This window comes from Heterodontus francisci, chromosome 8 (genome assembly GCF_036365525.1).
Source record: "Heterodontus francisci isolate sHetFra1 chromosome 8, sHetFra1.hap1, whole genome shotgun sequence".
In the NCBI taxonomy this organism is placed as follows: Eukaryota; Metazoa; Chordata; class Chondrichthyes; order Heterodontiformes; family Heterodontidae; genus Heterodontus; species Heterodontus francisci.
In genome coordinates this window covers 51927873-51948674 of record NC_090378.1, presented here as the reverse complement: position 1 = coordinate 51948674, position 20802 = coordinate 51927873, and the positions used below count along the sequence as shown (strand labels likewise).

Below are 20802 nucleotides of genomic sequence, written 5' to 3'. Positions count from 1 at the left end.
GCTATGAAGAGAGACTGAAAAGGCTAGGGTTGTTTTCCTTGGAGCAGAGAAGGCTGAGGCGGCACCTGATTGAAGTATTCAAAATTATGAGGGGCATTGATAGGTTAGATAGGAAAAAACTTTTTCCTTTAGCGGAGGGGTCAATAACCAGGGGGCATCGACTTAAGGTAAGGGGAAGGAGGTTTAGAGGGGATTTGAGGAAAAAATGTTTCACCTGGAGGGTGGTTGGAATCTGTAACTGTTGAAGGGGTGGTAAAGGCAGGAACCCTCACATTTAAGAAGTATTTAGATGAGCATTTGAAACGTAATAGCATACAAGGCTATGAGACAAGTGCTGGAAAATGGGTTTAGAATAGTTAGGTACTTGATGACTGACACAGACACGATGGGCCGAAGGGCCTGTTTCTGTGCTGTATAACTTTATGACACTGTGACAGAGCCCTCAACAGTGTCCGGCCCATTTCCCGCACCTCTACCCTCACCACTTCCCCTCCCTCCCAGAACCACAACAGGGTTTCCCTTGTCCTCTCTTTCCACCCCACCAGCCTCCGCATCCAAAGGATCATCCTTTGCCATTTCCGCCACGTCCAGCATGATGCCACTACCAAACGCATCTTCCCTCCCCTGTCAGCATTCCGAAGGGGTTGTCCCTCCGTGACACCCTGGTCCAGTCCTCCATTACCCACGGCGCCTTCCCATGCAATCGCAGGAGGTGTAACACCTGCCCTTTTACCTCCTATCTACTCACTATCCAAAGCCTTCAACACTCCTTTCAGGTGAAGCAGCGATTTACTTGTACTTTCAATTTCGTATACTGTATTCGCTGCTCACATTGTGGACTCGTCGACATTGGGGAGACCAAATGCAGAACACCTCCACTCAGTCCGAAAGCATGACTCTGAGCTTCCGGTTGCTTGCCATTTCAACACACTCCCCTGCTCTCATGCCACCTTATCTGTCCTGGGCTTGCTGCAGTGTTCCAGTGAACATCAACACAAGCTCGAGGAACAGCGTCTCATTTACCGATTTAAGTGTGCTGCAGCCTGCTGGACTGAACATTGAGTTCAATAATTTCTGAGCATGATGGGCTTAACTTTCTATTTTTATTTATTTTTTTCTTATTATTTTTTTATTTGTTTTATTTTAGTTTTTTTTTTAACTTTGTGCCTACCCACTTTTTTCATGTTTGAGCTTTGGGCTAGGGCTGTTCATGTTTTTAAAAATCAATCTGCACTGACGCTTTGTCTTCCAGCATACCATTAACATACCGTTTGCCTTTGCTCCATAACCTTCTGGCCAGTTATTCTCTGTGACCCTCTGTCCTGTCAACACCTTGCCTTTTATTATATCTTGCCCCACCCCTGCTTTAATTGCTTAAAACCTATTGCATTTCTAACATTTGCCAGGTCTGATGAAGGGTCACTGAACTGAAACATTAACTCTGCTTCTCTCTCCATAGATGCTGCCAGACCTGCTGAGTATTTCCAACATTTCTTGTTTTTATTATCTAGTTATTATCTCATTGCTGTTTCTGAGGCCTTGCTGTGTGTGAATTGGCTTCCACGCTTTCTATATTACAACAGTGACTACACTTCCAAAGTGCTAAGCTTGCTGCAAATTGTTTTGGGACGTTCTGAAGCCATGAAAAGTGCGTATGTGACAAAGTACTTTCTTTAAGCAGCTCCTTACTTAAATATAGAAAATGGTTAAATTGAGATAATGGACAAAGAAACGGTGATTAGCTGCTTCAAATATTATTTCAGAAGGCAGGTTATGTGAATAATGCTGCTCCATGGGTATCGATATGAAGCTTCATCTAGTGGTGGACGTGTGAACAGGGTTCAGTGGTTGATGGAGCTTTGTGGTTGGGTACTAGTTTCAGGTTCGCAACTTTGGTGTTGTATTCGTCTCCAAGATGAACTTGGACCACATATCCACTCCATTACCCAGATAGCCTACTTTCACCTCTCTAACCGCGCCTGACGCGGCCCCTGCCTCAATTCATCTGCCTTTGTTGCTTCTGGACCTGACTATTCCAATGCTCTGATGGAAGGTCATCGAGCTTTTTTTCTCCACAGATGCCGCCTGACCTGAGTATTTCCACCATTTTCTGTTTTTATTTCAGATTTCCAGCATCTGCAGTATTTTGCTATTGTATTTCAATGTTCTCCTGATCAGCCTCCCATCCTCCACACTGCGTAAGCTTTAGCTCATGCAAAACTTTGCCTGTATCTGAACTCGTACCAAGTCACATTTGCGCATCACCCCTACACTCGCACTCTATGTTGGCGCCCAATCCAGCAATGCCTCAATTTTAAAACTCTCATCATTGATTTCAAATCCCTCCATGGCGCGCCTCCTTCCTATCTCTGTAGCCCCCTTGTACCTCCAAGCCTTCGATCTCCACACTCTTGTATTCTGGCTTCTTGTACATCCTTTTCAGTTGCTTAGACCCGAAGCTTGGGAACTCCCTAACCTAAATCTCTCTACCTCCTTCACCTTTTTTAGATGCCCTCTGAAACCTACCTCTTTAACCAAGCTTTTGATCATCTGTCCTAATAACTCCTTATGTGACTGAAGGTCCAACTTTGTTGATAACAGTCCTGTGAAGCACCTTGGGACATTTTTACGTTAAAGATGCAATATAAATGCAAGTTGTTTTATTGTAAGGTGGCTGATCCTTTTGAATGGGTGATTTCTTTTTTACGGTGCAATCCTGAAATTTATTTTCAGTACTGTTTTTGGGGGTGGGGGGGAGAAGCGTATGATGAGGGGAGACTCTCTCCTGGTGTCTGTGATTGTCTCCTCTGCACTGAGAAGGCATTGGTGATTTATTTTTAATCCAATATTGGCCAATATATATCTGTCACCCAATATCACTAAGATAGGTTATCTGGTCATTATCGTATTGTAGCTTGTGGGATATTGCTGTACTCAAATTGGCTGCCATGTTTCCTCCATTATAATAGTGACTGCTTCAAAAAGTGTTTCATTGGCTGTAATGCACTTTGGGATGCTCTGAGGTTGTGAAAGATGCTACCTTAATGCCAGCCTTTCATTCTAATTTATCTATGCCTTCCTCATACAGTGTTACTGAAGCACAGGATACTTTCAGTGCTGCTATAACCCCATGATCACCTCATCCCTCCAGTGATGCAAATCACCAGTTTCTTTTCTCCAACCTGATAAACGTTCCCTCCCATCTTGCTGTGTATTCTGGGCTTTAAGTGTGAAAAGAGATCAAATTTCACACAAAAATAATAATCAAGGCCACTGATTTAAAATTTTCTTGGAAAAATGGACAGGATCAGAGAATTCAATCCTGAAAACAATTGCAGAATATCATGTACTCGAAGATTTTCTCGGAGTCTGCAAAAAAATAAAGTTCTAGCTGACACTGTCCTCTGCTCAGCACCACCTTTTGCCACTAACTGGCAGCGATGCTCTTTGCGCCCTTATTTAGAGTAGGAGGGCAGAGCTTTGGGAGCCAATAACAACTGAGACTCTGTACCTCTCAGCCTATCCGTGTAGTTCACGCAGCACCTTGCATGGCCTGAGCCTGGGTTGTATGCAGCGTAGCCGCAATATGTCTGTAGGCCTGCACCAGTGGTTGAGACCTCTCGCCCTGAGGTGGGTGAGAAGCCATCACAGCCCTTTGTTAAATATGACAATGTAGACATATATGTGCTAGGTAAAGTGCTGACCTTGACCCTGGTACTGACTGCAGCTAAGAGCCAAACGCACAGGGATCTTTACAGAGCCTGGAGCATGCAACAAGATGACAAAAAAATTCAATTAATCTGTTTGCAATGTGCCTAATGGTGTAGGAATCAATCCAGCTGCAGGAAATGAATAGTACCAATTGAGGAGACTAATGTCAGGCGGACTGTAACATCGGGCTACTTGAGGGTCGTTGTATCAATTTTACTTTCTATTATTCTGAAAACTGGATTTTAATTTAATCACATGGAAAGAAAACTGAATAATACTGAAATTTCTTTAAGTGTCTTCAGTAGAAGCTGTATTCATTTTGCTGTTGCAAAGCTGGCTGTCCTCTTATACTACATCTGGGCAGCCTGCATGATCCCACTCGAAAGTTGGTCACAGGCTTTCCTGTGATCTTAAAAAAAAAAACTCCTTTGCAAATTTTGAGATTTTCAACTTTTAGAAAATGTTTAATATTTTTATAGACATCGCCACTTATGTTGGGATATGTAGGTTGAGAAACATGCAGCTATTTGTGGGACATAATTTTAATTTTATGATGAAAGCTGAGGCAAAATCCTCGGGGCATTTTCCTGCCGCACTGCAAGCTCAGACATTTCCCAGTCACAGTGTACCAGAATTGCTCTGCAGCCCCTCCGTTGAATACCACGGGACCACCAGTCTGACTAAACTGATTTAGTGCCAGTAAACTGCGGTCCTAAGACCTTTCCATAAGATCATGATGACATAATAATACTGTCCCGCAAACAACCCCCCCGCCACCTGCCAAGACTGAGGTACACATTATTTCACCACATGAACATTAAAACTTAAAAATTGCAAGCTCCTAACTGGAAAGACGTTTGCATAGTAACACAGTGTTGGAACAATGGGGACCCAGTCGTTGCTTCCCCAATACACAGAAGAAGCGATCAGTCCTGTTTTATTCACATGACTAACTGGCTAATAGAGGTTTGAACTGACAATTTTAATTTGGAGAAAACAGTGTTTGAAGTCAGAAAGCTCCTGGCTTCTGGTTTGAGAGCATCTCTCTCGTGTCTGCTCTCATGTCGCTCACACAGCATCGGAAACCATGGAAGACATATGAACACTAAGAGAGAAAAATCTCCTACAGTGAACAAGGTTTAAGAAGAATACTGGGCCCCAACGAAAACTAAGAGCTGTCTACGGCGAGCTGGAAACACAGCACAGTAAACCAGAAAGTCTTCTGAAATTGCCTCAAACCTCTCCATTTTGTTTTCTCTTTTCTGTCCCTATTTGCATATGTGTATCGTGTGTGCATCCTCGTGTGGGTGCATCGTATATCCGTAGGTGTGAACCGTATGAGAATTTAAGTCGGTTTAATAAATTTCACTTTTCTACTTTAAACCTAAGAAAACCTGTTTGTTTCTTTGCCTTATAATTGGAAAGCTGTGAACAAGGATTCACAAAAGGGGAGCTCAAAACAGTGTGTTTAAAATTAAACCTTCTTACAATAAGACCAGGTGAAGACAGTAAAAAAAAATCCCCTGGACACCTTTCTCACCTGGTCGTAACAATACAAGTGAGGTAGGCCATTCAACCCAGCTTAATTCAACCATCCAAGTTTCACATTAAGTAAAAAAAAAAGTGATTAATGGTCTAACTACATTTTCTTTTACAGAACAAATACTTGTGTTACGCTGTACCGTGGATTTTTTTATAAAATGGAAAGGGGGCTCAGAAGCAAAAAGGTTGAGAACCCCTGATGTATTAAAAATAGAATTTAACATATTTAATTACTTTAAATAATTTGTCCCTGATACTATATTGCGTGTTGTATGGCATAACGTCTGTGTTTTTATGAAACAGTGTAACATGCGCCACGGGAGATCATGTTTATGATAGCGACATAAATATTCTAATTACTTTTATTTTAATAATTAAAGACAAACTTGACTGTGACTTCGCACCTTGTCTGAACTATGCCACATGTACTTCATATCCGTTCAGTAGTCTTGGATTCCTTTGTATTTGCCCTCCTGGATATTATGGAGATTTGTGTGAACATCATAAAATAGGTAAGAGCTTGTAAATGAGTTAAATGTACTTCATTTCTCAAGTGACTTTAGTATTTATCTGCGTTATGTGAAAACCATTTAGTGTTTAGAGGTGACCTACTTGAAATTACTAAGACATTTTTTTCATGTGTTTTTATTTAATTTTATCCTTTTTATGATTCTAATATCCAAAGGTTAGGTAGTGATTTTAACCATACTCGGTGGCAGAAAATTGGATAGGCAGAATTGTTCACATATCTTGAGCTGCCTGGATACCACCAACCACAATTTTTTATGCAGACTTATGGATGGAGGACTAAGCTGCCTGTCCAAAGCAAATGAAGTCTTTTTTTAAAAATAGAGATTGGGGCCTGATGACATCATTGGGCTCCCACTGCAATTATAAGCTGAGGCCTGAGCAGGAAAGCTGCTATGGCTTTCCTGCCGGGAAGATGAAGGTAATTTTTTTTTTATACTCCTCTGGGGTCACGTGCAGCAATAGTACAGAGGGCATCACAAAGAACGTTTGGGCTTCCTTTGCCCTGGCTTTCCCCTTCCCTCCTGCAAGCCCTTCTCAGAGACTGCTTTTCCACACTTCTCTGAGTGAGAATTTTCCAGAGGCCAGCAGCTGCTTACTGCCCGGAATGGGGAGGAAGTGGACTGGTGGCATGTTAATAAGGTATGGGAGTCAAATAGCCCTGATTTCTGCAGCAGTGGGTGAATGCAGTGCTCCTCCTGTCAAATTACTTAAATGGCTTAAGCTGTCTCATGCCAACTAGTAAGAAATAGAAAATCTCAAATAACTGGTGTACTGCCATCAGCAATAAAAATAACATTGATAGCTCATCAGCAACTTGCCTTCCAAATACAAGTTTTACTTGTCCATCTGACAACGTGATTAGTCAGAGAATTACTGATGTGGGAGGAGATGATGAGGACCAGTTAGTCAAATCAATGAAGCAAAGTCCTTGGACTCCTAAATCTCTACTCCTCCACAGTTCCGGGTTTCTCACCATGATTTATCTTTCTTGGGTCCAAAATTGACGACCTCACACTTGCCCACATTGAAATCCATTTGCCATAGTTTTGTCCACTCACTTAATCTGCCTATGCCCCTTTGCAACTTCATATTCCCATCTGCACTATTTACTGTCCCTTCCAACATACTATCATCTGAAAATTTGAATATACCATTCTCTATTCCTTCATCCAAGTCAACAGTAAATCTGACGAAAAGCTGAGGTCCCAGGGCAGATTTCTGGGGAACAGCACGAGTCACATTCCGCCTATCAGAGTACATACCCTTTATCCCCACAACAAATGTTTGCACGACTAATCAGTGAGAGTACTGATGTGATAATACAGCACATGATCGTTTTCAACCTTGGGGAGCTTTTGACCCCATGTCCTCTCCATCATAAAGATTGTCCACTTCCACAACCATTACATGGCCCACCTCTTCCCTGACCCCAGCCCAACTGCAGTTGAAACTCTCCCAGATACTCCTGTCACCTCCAAACTTGGTTATTCCAATGCTCTCCTGGCTGTCTCCCAATTCTGCACCTTTTGTAAGCTTCAATTCATCCAAATGTCTGTTGCCCATAACCTATCCTGCGCAAATCCTGGTTGCCCATCAACCCTTTCCACAACCTGTATTGGTTTGTAATTTGCGTTTATATCCCTTCATGAACTTGCCCTTGCATATCTCTGCAACCTATTCCAGCCCTACACCCCCACCTTGAATTCTCCATTCCTTTGACTGGCCTCGTGTGCATCATCCCACCCTTTACCCCACCATTGGCAGCCAAGACTTCATCTGCCCACTCCCCATGCTCTGAAATTCCTTTCCTGAACCCCTCTGCCTCTACACCTCCCTCTCATCTTTTAAGATTCTTAAAACCCACCTCATTGACCAAATATTTGGGCCACTTCTCAAACATCACTTTCTTTGGGTGTGAATTTTTTCCCGATTATGCATATTGGACATATTTTGGGATGCTTTGATATTGTAGAAGGTTCCACATAAATGCAAGTTATTTTTTGCTGCAGTGCCCCAAAAAGGAGTTGCTTTGTGTAACAGTTGGTTTAATGTGACTGATGTAAGATATTTCCGGTGAGGCAGGCACCTGATTATCGCTAGATGTGGATGCTATCCCTCTAGTGTTTCTTTATTGAGGAGGGATAAGAATCATCTAGCACCTTGTAATTAAGGTCCTTTTCAGTTTTGCAGATTTAGCTTTCCTCTTTTTACAGCTTCCAGAACTGGAAAAAAATTGAAAGGCAACATGGGAAAGAAATTGGAAGACACCTGGTGCAGTGTGTGATTAACTGTTCATAATATTGTAGACAATACATTAAATTTGTGTTGCCTGCTCTTTTAAATTATTTGTGGGTGCAGCCAGTGCTCTCTGCACAGTTCATTGGATGCACGCATCAGCAGGGGGCCTGATATCACCAGCGTCCAGCGCTACTTAAAGAAAGACTGCACTTCTTAAAGGGGTGGTGTATTGTGGCTGCAACAAGTGGTGTGAGACTTTTTGCAGCTGAATCAGTGCTGTGATACTTGGAGCAATGGCTGAACATGCGTGCGAGAGAACTCACGCCAGGGTTTTCACACATGTACTGGAAGCCATGGTGCAAGAGGTGGAAAGGAGGAGAGAAGTCCTCTATTTGTGGGGGACCGTCCAGACACATGCACAGAAGGCAGAGGGAATAGCGGCGGTCCTCAGTGCCAGGAAAAAAATGCCTATCGATCATGGATGCAATGCAGGAAAAGGTTTAATGATCTCACGTGAGTTGTCAGGGTGAGTGACTTCATTTTCAAATATCCGACCAACTACATCAATGCCCTCATCCACTGCTCAATTCACTATAATCTCCATTACTCACCTACCAATCAGGACTCAATCCAAACATTCATATGCTTTACTTCACCCTCACACACTTAGCACTGTTGCAAGCCTCACACTCACAGCTCACACACAGCTATTCAACCATGACAGCCACACCTCCTAAACATATTGCTCAACACAATTCCCTCTTCTTGCAGAAGATGTGCATAACAGCAGGGTGAAGGAATTAGCTGGTACAGCACAAGTATGCCATACTTTAACCCTCATATAAAGGAGACAGTGCTGGCCATCATGGGACGAGGCATCACTGAGGCTGTTGCTGCTGAAGCGATTGATAAGGGTATGACATACCTTCTCCTTCTCTCATTCCACTTCTCCCTCATCTTTTTTCTGAGTGAGGGGCTGCAGAGGGTGTAAGCACACACTGCTTACTTTCTCCTCTCCACTCACCGCAACCCAAAGCTTGTCCTTTTTACATTTCAGATACCCAAGAACTGGAACTCGCCCAGTCAGTAGAGGAAGAAAACACTGAAATTAAAGAGACACTGTCACTCAATCTTACACTTGGAACCACCAGCTCAGATAGTGAAGCTGTATGAACTTTAGAGGTGGGATCTGCACATGATGAGACACCGGGCATATGGGCAGAGGGAAAAGCATAGCACAAGTGCCAGCTTGCTAGAGAGTGAGGTTGCACACTAATTCTGCTGCAAAAGGTGCTGATGAGGATTTTGTTTGGCTAGGCTACAGAAGAAGGCTGATGGGTGTGCACGCCCAAATACTTGGTGCTCTGGAAAGCCTGCCAGAAAGCCTACACTCTATGTCAAAGAGCTGGAGGAGTCCAACACTAACTTGGTATAGGGCTTTGCACAGAACTTACAGCATGTCCTTACTAATGTGAAATGGGTGGCCCCGTCTATCGGCACACCTGTGGAACTGAGCATGATTCAGAATCTGATGGCTGATGTGTCAGCTTCCATTGCAGCACAAGCAGCTTCCACCAAAGGTCTGAGTGCTGCAGTGGGTACTCAGACTGCTGCCATCATGGATTTGGATACCAGTGTTCAAAGAAGAGAAACAGCAGTCCATCAACCTGTTCACTGACAGGTTACTGGATTGCTGACACACTGCCCTGGGAGTGTTGCAATGGCCCCATGGTGTATGGACCTTCTGTCCTCTCTCATGAGGACAGCATTCATATTCCCACCCCTGTCTGTCAACCAGCCAGCTCAGGCTAGGCAAGATAGTGCAGGACGTGTCAGCCTAATCTGCTCAAGGTCAGTCTCCAAGGCCATCTGCAGTCTCCTCAATTGAATGTCAGCAGTCTTCCGTCACCCATGCTGCAATCGCTGGGGAAGCATCTCATAGGAGTCCTCGGAGAGGCAGAGACAGAAAGGGAATGCACAAGGGTGATTAATTTATTTTTGTATGCATTATGTCATTAAGTTTATAAATTTCGATTGGAATGTACATTTTACTGGTCGCTTTTATTTTCATGTTATCTAAAGAGGATGATGTGATGATTAGTGAAAGAGGAAAGATGGAAATGTGGGACTCTTGGTGAATGGAGTGTTATGGTTGAGGTTACTGGCATCGCTTATGAATTATTTGATAAAATAGAGCCTGGGAAGAAAGGGGATATCGACATTGTATCCTTTCTTCCTCATCCTGATCCTCTACTTTCTGTTGCACTTGCTCCTTTTCTTCCTCCTCATGCTTTTGCTCCACAGTTTCTTAACTGATAAATGGTGGCAAGGGCTGTTCCCTCAATGCCCAGGATTTGTAGCACATAGCATATTATGACACATCTTGCTAACCACTCAGCTGAGTACTGGAGAGTTTCTCCAGAGTGGCCCAAACAGTGAAACCATTGCTTGAGGGAGCCAGTGGTACGCTCTATAACGTTCCTTGTGGCAGCGTGTTTGTCATTGTATACCTGTTCTGTGTATGTGCATGGGTTCTCAACCAGAGTCACGAGCCTTGTCTTGAGTGGATAACCCTTGTCAATGGTCGGCAGTTGGGCAACTTGCGATGGTGGGTCAAATGCAGTTGGCACAAAGGACTGCACAGAATAAAGGAATCATGGCTACAGCTAGGATAGTAGGCCTTCACCTGCAAGATGCACTGCCTGTGGCCACAAAGCAACTGCAAATTGGGATGGTGGAATCCCTTTCAGTTCAGGAGTATAGGGCCAAATCTTATTCTCCTCCCAACAGTGGGTTTTATGGCCTGGGGGGTTGTGGGGGTGGGGTGGGGGGGGGTGGCGGGTCTGGCCGGAGAATCAGAGCTGCAGCAGCTGCCATGGAACCCAACACTGGGATTGCCGATTCCTATTCTTCTGGAATCGGAATAGGTTGACAATGGCCTTCCCGCCCAAAGGCCAATTGGCCTATAAACGACCACTTAAGGGCCTCTTGCCACCGCTGCTGGTATCTAGCCATTGGCGGGGGAGGATGCCTTGAAAATAAGACGCCTTTCCACGGGCATGTGGGGCATCGGGGTGGTGGGGGGGGGGGGTGGTGATGGGGGCGTGGGTCCCTCCATCGTGGGCAATTTGTGCACATCCCTGGCACCCCTCCCACCCATGACAGAGCACCCACCCCCACCAACGCCCCTCGCCGGGACCATCTGGACTGGCCCCGGCAACCCCGCCTCACCTACCTCTTCTCTGGGGTTCAAGTGCTGGGCCTGGGTCTGAGGCCTCTGCAGTTCCGGCAGTGGCCACCGCTCCCGGTAGAACTGCTGATTCCGCTGAGCTGCCGCCCTATGATTGGCTGGCAGCTCTTGGGGACGGGATCTCCATCCTTATTAACTCTTTAAAGGGACAGGGAACCTGCCTCCTTAAACATTCACCCCAAAAGACCACAGGATCAGTCCAGGGGACTGAAAAAATGCAGAGGCAGGACTTCCCTGCCTTTTTGGCCTAGCACCGGGAACCCTGCTTCCTGCACAAAATTCAGCTCATAATGTGGGAAAATGTGAGGTTATCCACTTTGGTAGAAAGCATAGAAAAGCAAAATATTATTTAAATGGAGAGAGACGAGAGAATGCTGCAGTACAGAAGGATCTAGGTGTCCTTGTACATTTTTAAAATTTATTCATAGGATGTGGGTGTTGCTGGCGAGCAGCATTTATTGCCCATCCCCAATTGCCCTTGAGAAGGTCGCGATGAGCAGCCTTCTTGAACAGCTGCTGTCCATGTGGAGTAAGTACACCCACAGTGCTGTTAGAAAGGGAGTTCCAGGATTTTGACCCAGCGACATGAAGCAATGGTGATATAGTTCCAAGTCAAGATGGTGTGTAGCTTGGAGGGGAAAATGCAGGTGGTGGTGTTCCCATGCAACTGCTGCCCTTGTCCTTCTAGATGGCAGAGGTCGCGGGTTTGGAAAGTGCTGTCTAAGGAATCTTGGTGCGTTGCTGCAGTGCATCTTGTAGATGGTACACACTGCTGCCACTGTGTGTAAGTGGTGGAGGGACTGAATGTTTGTGGATGGGGTGACAATCAAGCAGCTGCTTTGTCCTGGATGGTGTAAAGGCCTGCTACCTGACCCGAACCTGATGGGACCCGACGACATGTGTCTGGTTCGGGTCGGGCTGGACCCCTCTTCTGGGTCTGGCTTTCGGGCTCGGGTCGGGCCGGACACACACGGTAAGTGCTCTGCTGGTAAGTATTGAAATTAAAAAAGTTAGCTGAGCTGGGAGTCCGGATGAAACTGAGTGCGCAGTGAGCGAGTGACGTCACTATGACATCATCACGCATGCGCTGGAGCTTCCTGCAGGTTTGGTGTCAGGGAGGTAAGTAAAGGGATGGTCGGGCTTGGGTTGAGTCGGGCTTGTGACAAAATTGGAGGGACTCGGGTCGGGTTCGGGTCTGCTGTGGTTCGGTCGGGTTCTTTTTCCCGACCTGAGCAGGCCTTTAGGATGGTGTAAAGCTTCCAAGTGTTGGAGCTGCACCCATCCAGGCAAGTGGAGAGTATTCCATCACACTCCTGACTTCTGCCTTCTAGATGGTGGACAGGCTTTGGGGAGTCAGGAGGTGAGTTACATGCAGCACAAAGTAAACATGAGGGTACAGCAAATTAATTAGGAAGGCAAATTGAATGTTTGCCTTTATTTCAAGGGGGATGGAGTATAAAATTAGGGAAGTCTTGCTACAGCTGTACAGGGTGTTAGTGAGACCACACCTAGAGTACTGCATACAGTTTTGCTCTCATTTAAGGAGGGATATACTTGCATTGGAGGCAGTTCAAAGAAAGTTCACTAGATTGATTCCTGGGATGAAGGGTTTGTCTTATGAGGAAGCGTTGAGCAAGTTGGGCCTATGCTCATTGGAGTTTAGAAGAATGAGAGGTAATCTTATTGAAGTGCATAAGATTCTGAAGGGGCTTAACAGGGTAGATGCTGAGAGGATGTTTCCCCTCGTACGGGAATCTAGAACTGGGGGTATAGTTTCAGAATAAAGGGTCGCCCATTTAAGATTTAAGAAGAGGAATTTCTTCTCTGAGGGTTGTGAACCTTTGGAGTTCTCTACCCTAGAGAGCTGTGGAGGCTGAGTCAATATATTCAAGGCTAAGATAGGCAGATTTTTGAACTATATGGAAGCCGAGTGTTATGGGTAATGGGTGGGAAAGTGGAGTCGAGGTCAAGATCATATCAGCCATGAACTTATTGAATGTCTGAGCAGGCTTGAGAGGCTACATGGCTTGCTCCTGCTCTTATTTCTTATGTTCATGTGAAAATGGCTGAGTTCACATGAGGCACAAGCCAAGCAACGTTTGTGCAGTTAATGGCACCCTGCACCATGAGGAAATCTGCAATCTGAGCAAACTCTCATGCTTGCTCTGCCTGCTTGCCTCTGGCAAGAGGAAATAAGACGAAGCTGTCTCTTTTTGTATAGAGATACTCAGGATCCTCCCTTATGCAGCAGTGTAGTGCAAACTGCAAGATGTTGTTTATATCTTCAGCTACCTGGAAGGAGCCAAACACACAAAAGTTGAGAGCATGTCATCTTGACGGCCACTGGCAATATGGGCCTTGCCGTGCATTGAGGTTGTGGTTGTAGCTGCAACAGTTGGGAGGTTTCACTCACAGCCTCTTTAGTGAAGGGAAGACGTCTTGTGCATTGGTCCAGCTAAAGTTCAGGTAAGAGAATTGCTCCCCAAAGACCATGGCAGATATGGTCTCCTGCTGAGAACTCTTCTTCCCCCAACCTCGCCCACCCTTACTCCCTCTGACAGCTTGTCTTGTTCTGAGTGACCTTCATTTTCTCTCTTGTGCTCAATTCCATGAGGAAGGCTCACCCGGCCACCTATGTCTGGAAGCTGCTTGTTTCTGCACAAGCCTCTAAACCACCAAAAAAGTATTTCAGCATCAGCTAGACCAGTCCCTGTAGACTATTGAAACTAGGCAAGTATAGGAAAGATCCAAAAATGCATAAAATTGCACCAGGAGCTAAAATAAATAATCCAGCAACTAACCTGTAAATAATTCATGATTTCTTCAAGTAGCACTGGTGGGAGGTGGTGGAGGGGTGTCCTTCATGCCTTTGAACACATGTTCAGCTGTGGGAGGTAAAGAGAAAGGATTGGCTGCATCATGACATTCGAAAATGGCAGTCACGGCGTCAAATTAGTGTTGCATACTGATGTCATAATTGGTCTACTCTGCATGCTGCTGTCAGTCATTAGGTACATATGCAAACTACTGTACCAAGATGTCGTCTGGCACACTTCCCATCTGAAGTGATGGTACGCATCTAGAAACCGATTTTTGCCCTTTTAGGAAGCCAATTAGTGACTCAAAAAACGGCTGCTGCAAAGCCCAATTTCTCCCCCATAATCTAGTTTTATATGCTTGCAGAACTGAATGTTTTCATTAAAGGAAAAAAAGACAGGTGACATAATCAAGTTTAATATACTGAGAAGCATAGATGATTTAAAAGTAATGTTTAATGTTTAACTTGAACTGTAAGTATAGAATTCGAAGACACAAATAACAAAATTTAAGCTCAAAGCAGGACAGTGAAATAGGAGATTGTTCCCCTGCAGAGGATTGGTTATTTGGCACAGACCCATACTTTAAAATGTACAGTGTTGATTATGTCCTTCAGAAAAGAGCTGGCTAAATATTTGCAAAGAATAAGGATGAAAGCTATAGGAATAAATATAGACAAAGATGATACCATCCATGGAGAGCAGCAGGTTAGACTTGAATAAATGAGTTTTAATTGTGAACAGATATTGGGTGAATATTAGGATTTAATGCGTGCTGCCATTTTTAAATGCCAAGATACAGCCAATGCTTTCTCTTCACCTCCCACAGCTGAATACCTGTTCAAAGGCATGAAGGACACTCCCTCCCCCATCTCCCACCAGTGCTACTTAAAGGAATCATGAACTATTTACAGGTTAGTTGCTGGATTATTTCTTTTGGTTCCTGGTACAATTTTATGCGTTTTTGGACCTTTCCTATACTTGTCTAAAATTTCAATAGTCTACAGGGAGTAGGCAGCTGAGGCTGAAGAACTTCTTTGGAGGTTTAAAGGCTTGTGCATAAACAAGTTGCTTCCAGACATGTGTAAGCCTTCTCTTGAAATTGAGTATGACAGGGAGAATGAAGACAGGTCATGCAGAACAGGACAAGGTGTTAGAAGAGGGAGTGAGGGTGGGCGGTTGGGTAGGAAGAAGAGTTCTTAGCAGCAGGCTATTTCCTATTGTGCAGCGTTTTGCAAAATTATAAACCTCTTCCTGATAAGTGAGTTTACATTATTATAAACAGAATGCAGCGAAATTACATATATGAACACACAGACCCCATCGGGGATTTTTGATTTTTTTTTTTGGAGAGGGTCATTTTGCAACATTGCCTCCATAGATTCACTAAGTGGGTTAAAATCATTGATTGATAGGGAAATTGTACATGGCATGTGGAGGAGCAGCCTTGAAGACCAAATGACTTTTTCTTATCCATACTTTTTTTTTTCCCATGCAGAATGGTTTACCGCAGTTTCATTTATTGGAATCCTCATTATACTGATTCTCATTCTTGCTTTATGCTTTGCCATCTGCTGCCTTTGTCATCGAGAAAGGTATGAGATTTTCCCTTGCATTATATATATCCTGTATTAGGAAATCACTGGTAATGTAAACATAATATAACGAGTAATACTTGCCATTCTCCTTGCTAACTTTACAGAAAAAAACATCGTGTTTTTAAACAAATTAGAAGCTCAGAGAATTGTTTAAACCCGTTACCAGCTGCTTGTGCATCAACGTTTCCACGCTGTTCTTGCCCGCGTACTGAAGGATATCAGGTAGTGACTGAAATATTTCCAAAGGTATAGGTTCTGTTAACTTGCCATTACATTATTATTTCTGAAATCAAAAGAAAAATAACTTTTTAATAAATAATGTAAATTATATTGATTGACTTTAGAAATGATAAATATTATATGTAATCTTAGCCTCACTAGAGAAGACAAACAAGCATTATCATTATGTTGTACCATTTTAAACTGTAGTCTCATGTCTGTTTACCAGTGGAAATGCTTAACTGAAAAAGTAAAGATTTTTTATCAATATAGTAGGATCATTAGCCATTATGCCAACTTTGTTATCTGGTGACTACTTTGGTGAACTTCATTTGCATTATTTTATTTTCTTACTAATCTTCCAAGTGCAAAATCATTGAGGAGGATTTGCACCATCGCTAAAAATATGTAATTAGTTATATTTTGACGTCTGTACAAAAACTGGAAGATGATCCAGCTTGCATCCTCTATTATCCCATCTACGATCTTGTATTAGAAGGCAATGAGAAAGAACGGCTTCAGTGAGTGCTATGAAGTAAAAGGGTAATACTCTTGATTTATATTTTGTTTTAAAAATAACTCCGAATACCTTTCAAATATGTGGCAAGACTTTTGAATTTTGCATCTTCGGAAACTGAAGAACTTTTTTGGGCCAGATAATCTAAATGTTTATACAACTGTTGGGCCTTTTATTTTCTATAAACATCAAAGTATATGAAGCTGAGAAGAGAGGGGTCAGTGGGAGTGAATTTTTCATATACCATGTAAAAAGAGTGGGGGATTGATGGAGTAACCACCTTGCATACCCAATGATTTTGGAGTGTGCCTGGAACGATTTTCATGATTGAGCCTCATTACAATAATATCGGCTAGCTGCTAGTCCTGAATAAGTACGAACTCGCAGATTGATGAACAGGTGGGGGAGGGCAGGCATCTGGCACCTTTTCTATGGAGCTAAGATGGAAGGGGTGTACTTAACGGAGAGGAAACAATCCCAGGAAGAACTGGGGTGGCAAGGGACTGGAAGCAGGTGGGAAGATTTATAGGGCCAGGAGGAGCAGTCATAGTCTGGCAACGATTCACATTTAAAATTCTCATCTTTGTGATCAAATCCTTCTATGGTGTTGCTTCTCTCTATCTTTGTAACCTCCTCCAGCCCGACAACTCTGCATGATTTCTGCATTCCATCATGTTACGATCAGGTGAGGAGGGGTCAAAAGGCTCCACTCTTGTCCCTCCTAGTTTGATCATAACAGGGTTTTATTTGAACAGTGGATATGCTTACCAAGTCAGTATTTAACCCTTTATGTACTATGATTATGAAAGAACCAAAAGACAGATTTTCTTGAGTTTAAATAAGAAAGAGATTCTTATTTATTTTCTTAAAAAGAAAACTCGAACTAAGTAAAATATAAACTATGCTTCAACCTTCCCCCCCCCTCCCTCTTTCTCACACTCTGCCCCACTCTCTCTCTCCTCGCTCCCTCTCGCGCTCACGCGCGAGTGCTCTCCCCTCTCTCTCTCTTTCCCCCTCTCTCTCTCATCCTCTCTCTTCCCCCCCCCTCTCTCTCTCTCTCTCTCTTCCCCCCCCTCTCTCTTACCCTCTTCCCTCTCTTTCCCTCTCTCTCTTTTCTCTCTCTCTCTCCCTCTCTCTCTCTCTTCCGCCCCCTCCCTCTCTCTCTCTTCCGCCCCCTCCCTCTCTCTCTCTTCCGCCCCCTTCCCTCTCTCTCTCTTCCGCCCCCTTCCCTCTCTCTCTCTTCCGCCCCCTTCCCTCTCTCTCTCTTCCGCCCCCTTCCCTCTCTCTCTCTTCCGCCCCCTTCCCTCTCTCTCTCTTCCGCCCCCTTCCCTCTCTCTCTCTTCCGCCCCCTTCCCTCTCTCTCTCTTCCGCCCCCTTCCCTCTCTCTCTCTTCCGCCCCCTTCCCTCTCTCTCTCTTCCGCCCCCTTCCCTCTCTCTCTCTTCCGCCCCCTTCCCTCTCTCTCTCTTCCGCCCCCTTCCCTCTCTCTCTCTTCCGCCCCCTTCCCTCTCTCTCTCTCTTCCGCCCCCTTCCCTCTCTCTCTCTTCCGCCCCCTTCCCTCTCTCTCTCTTCCGCCCCCTTCCCTCTCTCTCTCTTCCGCCCCCTTCCCTCTCTCTCTCTTCCGCCCCCTTCCCTCTCTCTCTCTTCCGCCCCCTTCCCTCTCTCTCTCTTCCGCCCCCTTCCCTCTCTCTCTCTTCCGCCCCCTTCCCTCTCTCTCTCTTCCGCCCCCTTCCCTCTCTCTCTCTTCCGCCCCCTTCCCTCTCTCTCTCTTCCGCCCCCTTCCCTCTCTCTCTCTTCCGCCCCCTTCCCTCTCTCTCTCTTCCGCCCCCTTCCCTCTCTCTCTCTTCCGCCCCCTTCCCTCTCTCTCTCTTCCGCCCCCTTCCCTCTCTCTCTCTTCCGCCCCCTTCCCTCTCTCTCTCTTCCGCCCCCTTCCCTCTCTCTCTCTTCCGCCCCCTTCCCTCTCTCTCTCTTCCGCCCCCTTCCCTCTCTCTCTCTTCCGCCCCCTTCCCTCTCTCTCTCTTCCGCCCCCTTCCCTCTCTCTCTCTTCCGCCCCCTTCCCTCTCTCTCTCTTCCGCCCCCTTCCCTCTCTCTCTCTTCCGCCCCCTTCCCTCTCTCTCTCTTCCGCCCCCTTCCCTCTCTCTCTCTTCCGCCCCCTTCCCTCTCTCTCTCTTCCGCCCCCTTCCCTCTCTCTCTCTTCCGCCCCCTTCCCTCTCTCTCTCTTCCGCCCCCTTCCCTCTCTCTCTCTCCCGCCCCCTTCCCCCCCTCTCTCCCGCCCCCTTCCCCCCCTCTCTCCCGCCCCCTTCCCCCCCTCTCTCCCGCCCCCTTCCCCCCCTCTCTCCCGCCCCCTTCCCCCCCTCTCTCCCGCCCCCTTCCCCCCCTCTCTCCCGCCCCCTTCCCCCCCTCTCTCCCGCCCCCTTCCCCCCCTCTCTCCCGCCCCCTTCCCCCCCTCTCTCCCGCCCCCTTCCCCCCCTCTCTCCCGCCCCCTTCCCCCCCTCTCTCCCGCCCCCTTCCCCCCCTCTCTCCCGCCCCCTTCCCCCCCTCTCTCCCGCCCCCTTCCCCCCCTCTCTCCCGCCCCCTTCCCCCCCTCTCTCCCGCCCCCTTCCCCCCCTCTCTCCCGCCCCCTTCCCCCCCTCTCTCCCGCCCCCTTCCCCCCCTCTCTCCCGCCCCCTTCCCCCCCTCTCTCCCGCCCCCTTCCCCCCCTCTCTCCCGCCCCCTTCCCCCCCTCTCTCCCGCCCCCTTCCCCCCCTCTCTCCCGCCCCCTTCCCCCCCTCTCTCCCGCCCCCTTCCCCCCCTCTCTCCCGCCCCCTTCCCCCCCTCTCTCCCGCCCCCTTCCCCCCCCTCTCTCCCGCCCCCTTCCCCCCCCTCTCTGCCGCCCCCTTCCCCCCCTCTCTCCCGCCCCCTTCCCCCCCTCTCTGCCGCCCCCTTCCCCCCCTCTCTGCCGCCCCCTTCCCCCCCTCTCTCCCGCCCCCTTCCCCCCCTCTCTGCCGCCCCCTTCCCCCCCTCTCTCCCGCCCCCTTCCCCCCCTCTCTCCCGCCCCCTTCCCCCCCTCTCTCCCGCCCCCTTCCCCCCCTCTCTCCCGCCCCCTTCCCCCCCTCTCTCCCGCCCCCTTCCCCCCCTCTCTCCCGCCCCCTTCCCCCCCTCTCTCCCGCCCCCTTCCCCCCCTCTCTCCCGCCCCCTTCCCCCCCTCTCTCCCGCCCCCTTCCCCCCCTCTCTCCCGCCCCCTTCCCCCCCTCTCTCCCGCCCCCTTCCCCCCCTCTCTCCCGCCCCCTTCCCCCCCTCTCTCCCGCCCCCTTCCCCCCCTCTCTCCCGCCCCCTTCCCCCCCTCTCTCCCGCCCCCTTCCCCCCCTCTCTCCCGCCCCCTTCCCCCCCTCTCTCCCGCCCCCTTCCCCCCCTCTCTCCCGCCCCCTTCCCCCCCTCTCTCCCGCCCCCTTCCCCCCCTCTCTCCCGCCCCCTTCCCCCCCTCTCTCCCGCCCCCTTCCCCCCCTCTCTCCCGCCCCCTTCCCCCCCTCTCTCCCGCCCCCTTCCCCCCCATCTCTCCCGCCCCCTTCCCCCCCTCTCTCCCGCCCCCTTCCCCCCCTCTCTCCCGCCCCCTTCCCCCCCTCTCTCCCGCCCCCTTCCCCCCCTCTCTCCCGCCCCCTTCCCCCCCTCTCTCCCGCCCCCTTCCCCCCCTCTCTCCCGCCCCCTTCCCCCCCTCTCTCCCGCCCCCTTCCCCCCCTCTCTCCCGCCCCCTTCCCCCCCTCTCTCCCGCCCCCTTCCCCCCCTCTCTCCCGCCCCCTTCCCCCCCTCTCTCCCGCCCCCTTCCCCCCCTCTCTCCCGCCCCCTTCCCCCCCTCTCTCCCGCCCCCTTCCCCCCCTCTCTCCCGCCCCCTTCCCCCCCTCTCTCCCGCCCCCTTCCCCCCCTCTCTCCCGCCCCCTTCCCCCCCTCTCTCCCGCCCCCTTCCCCCCCTCTCTCCCGCCCCCTTCCCCCCCTCTCTCCCGCCCCCTTCCCCCCCTCTCTCCCGCCCCCTTCCCCCCCTCTCTCCCGCCCCCTTCCCCCCCTCTCTCCCGCCCCCTTCCCCCCCTCTCTCCCGCCCCCTTCCCCCCTTCTCTCCCGCCCCCTCTCTCCCCCTCTCTCCCGCCCCCTTCCCCCCCTCTCTCCCGCCCCCTCTCTCCCGCCCCCTCTCTCCCGCCCCCTCTCTCCCGCCCCCTTCCCCCCTCTCTCCCGCCCCCTTCCCCCCCCTCTCTCCCGCCCCCTTCCCCCCCCTCTCTCCCGCCCCCTTCCCCCCCCTCTCTCCCGCCCCCTTCCCCCCCCTCTCTCCCGCCCCCTTCCCCCCCCTCTCTCCCGCCCCCTTCCCCCCCTCTCTCCCGCCCCCTTCCCCCCCTCTCTCCCGCCCCCTTCCCCCC

At 48.4% G+C, this 20802-nt stretch overlaps 1 protein-coding gene across 10 annotated transcripts in view; it reads left to right on the top strand.

Annotated features, from left to right (window-relative positions):
* The window catches only part of LOC137372521 (uncharacterized), a 203681-nt gene that overhangs the window by 27334 nt on the left and 155545 nt on the right, over positions 1-20802 (top strand). For 8 of the 10 annotated variants that reach the window (XM_068036407.1, XM_068036404.1, XM_068036410.1 and 5 more), the window contains exons 2-4: positions 5634-5765; positions 15587-15683; positions 15791-15932. In XM_068036407.1, the coding sequence (XP_067892508.1) occupies positions 5634-5765; positions 15587-15683; positions 15791-15932 (371 nt within the window). The remainder of the gene's footprint in view (positions 1-5633; positions 5766-15586; positions 15684-15790; positions 15933-20802) is intronic. The other 2 variants (XM_068036403.1, XM_068036406.1) reach the window with 2 other exon arrangements.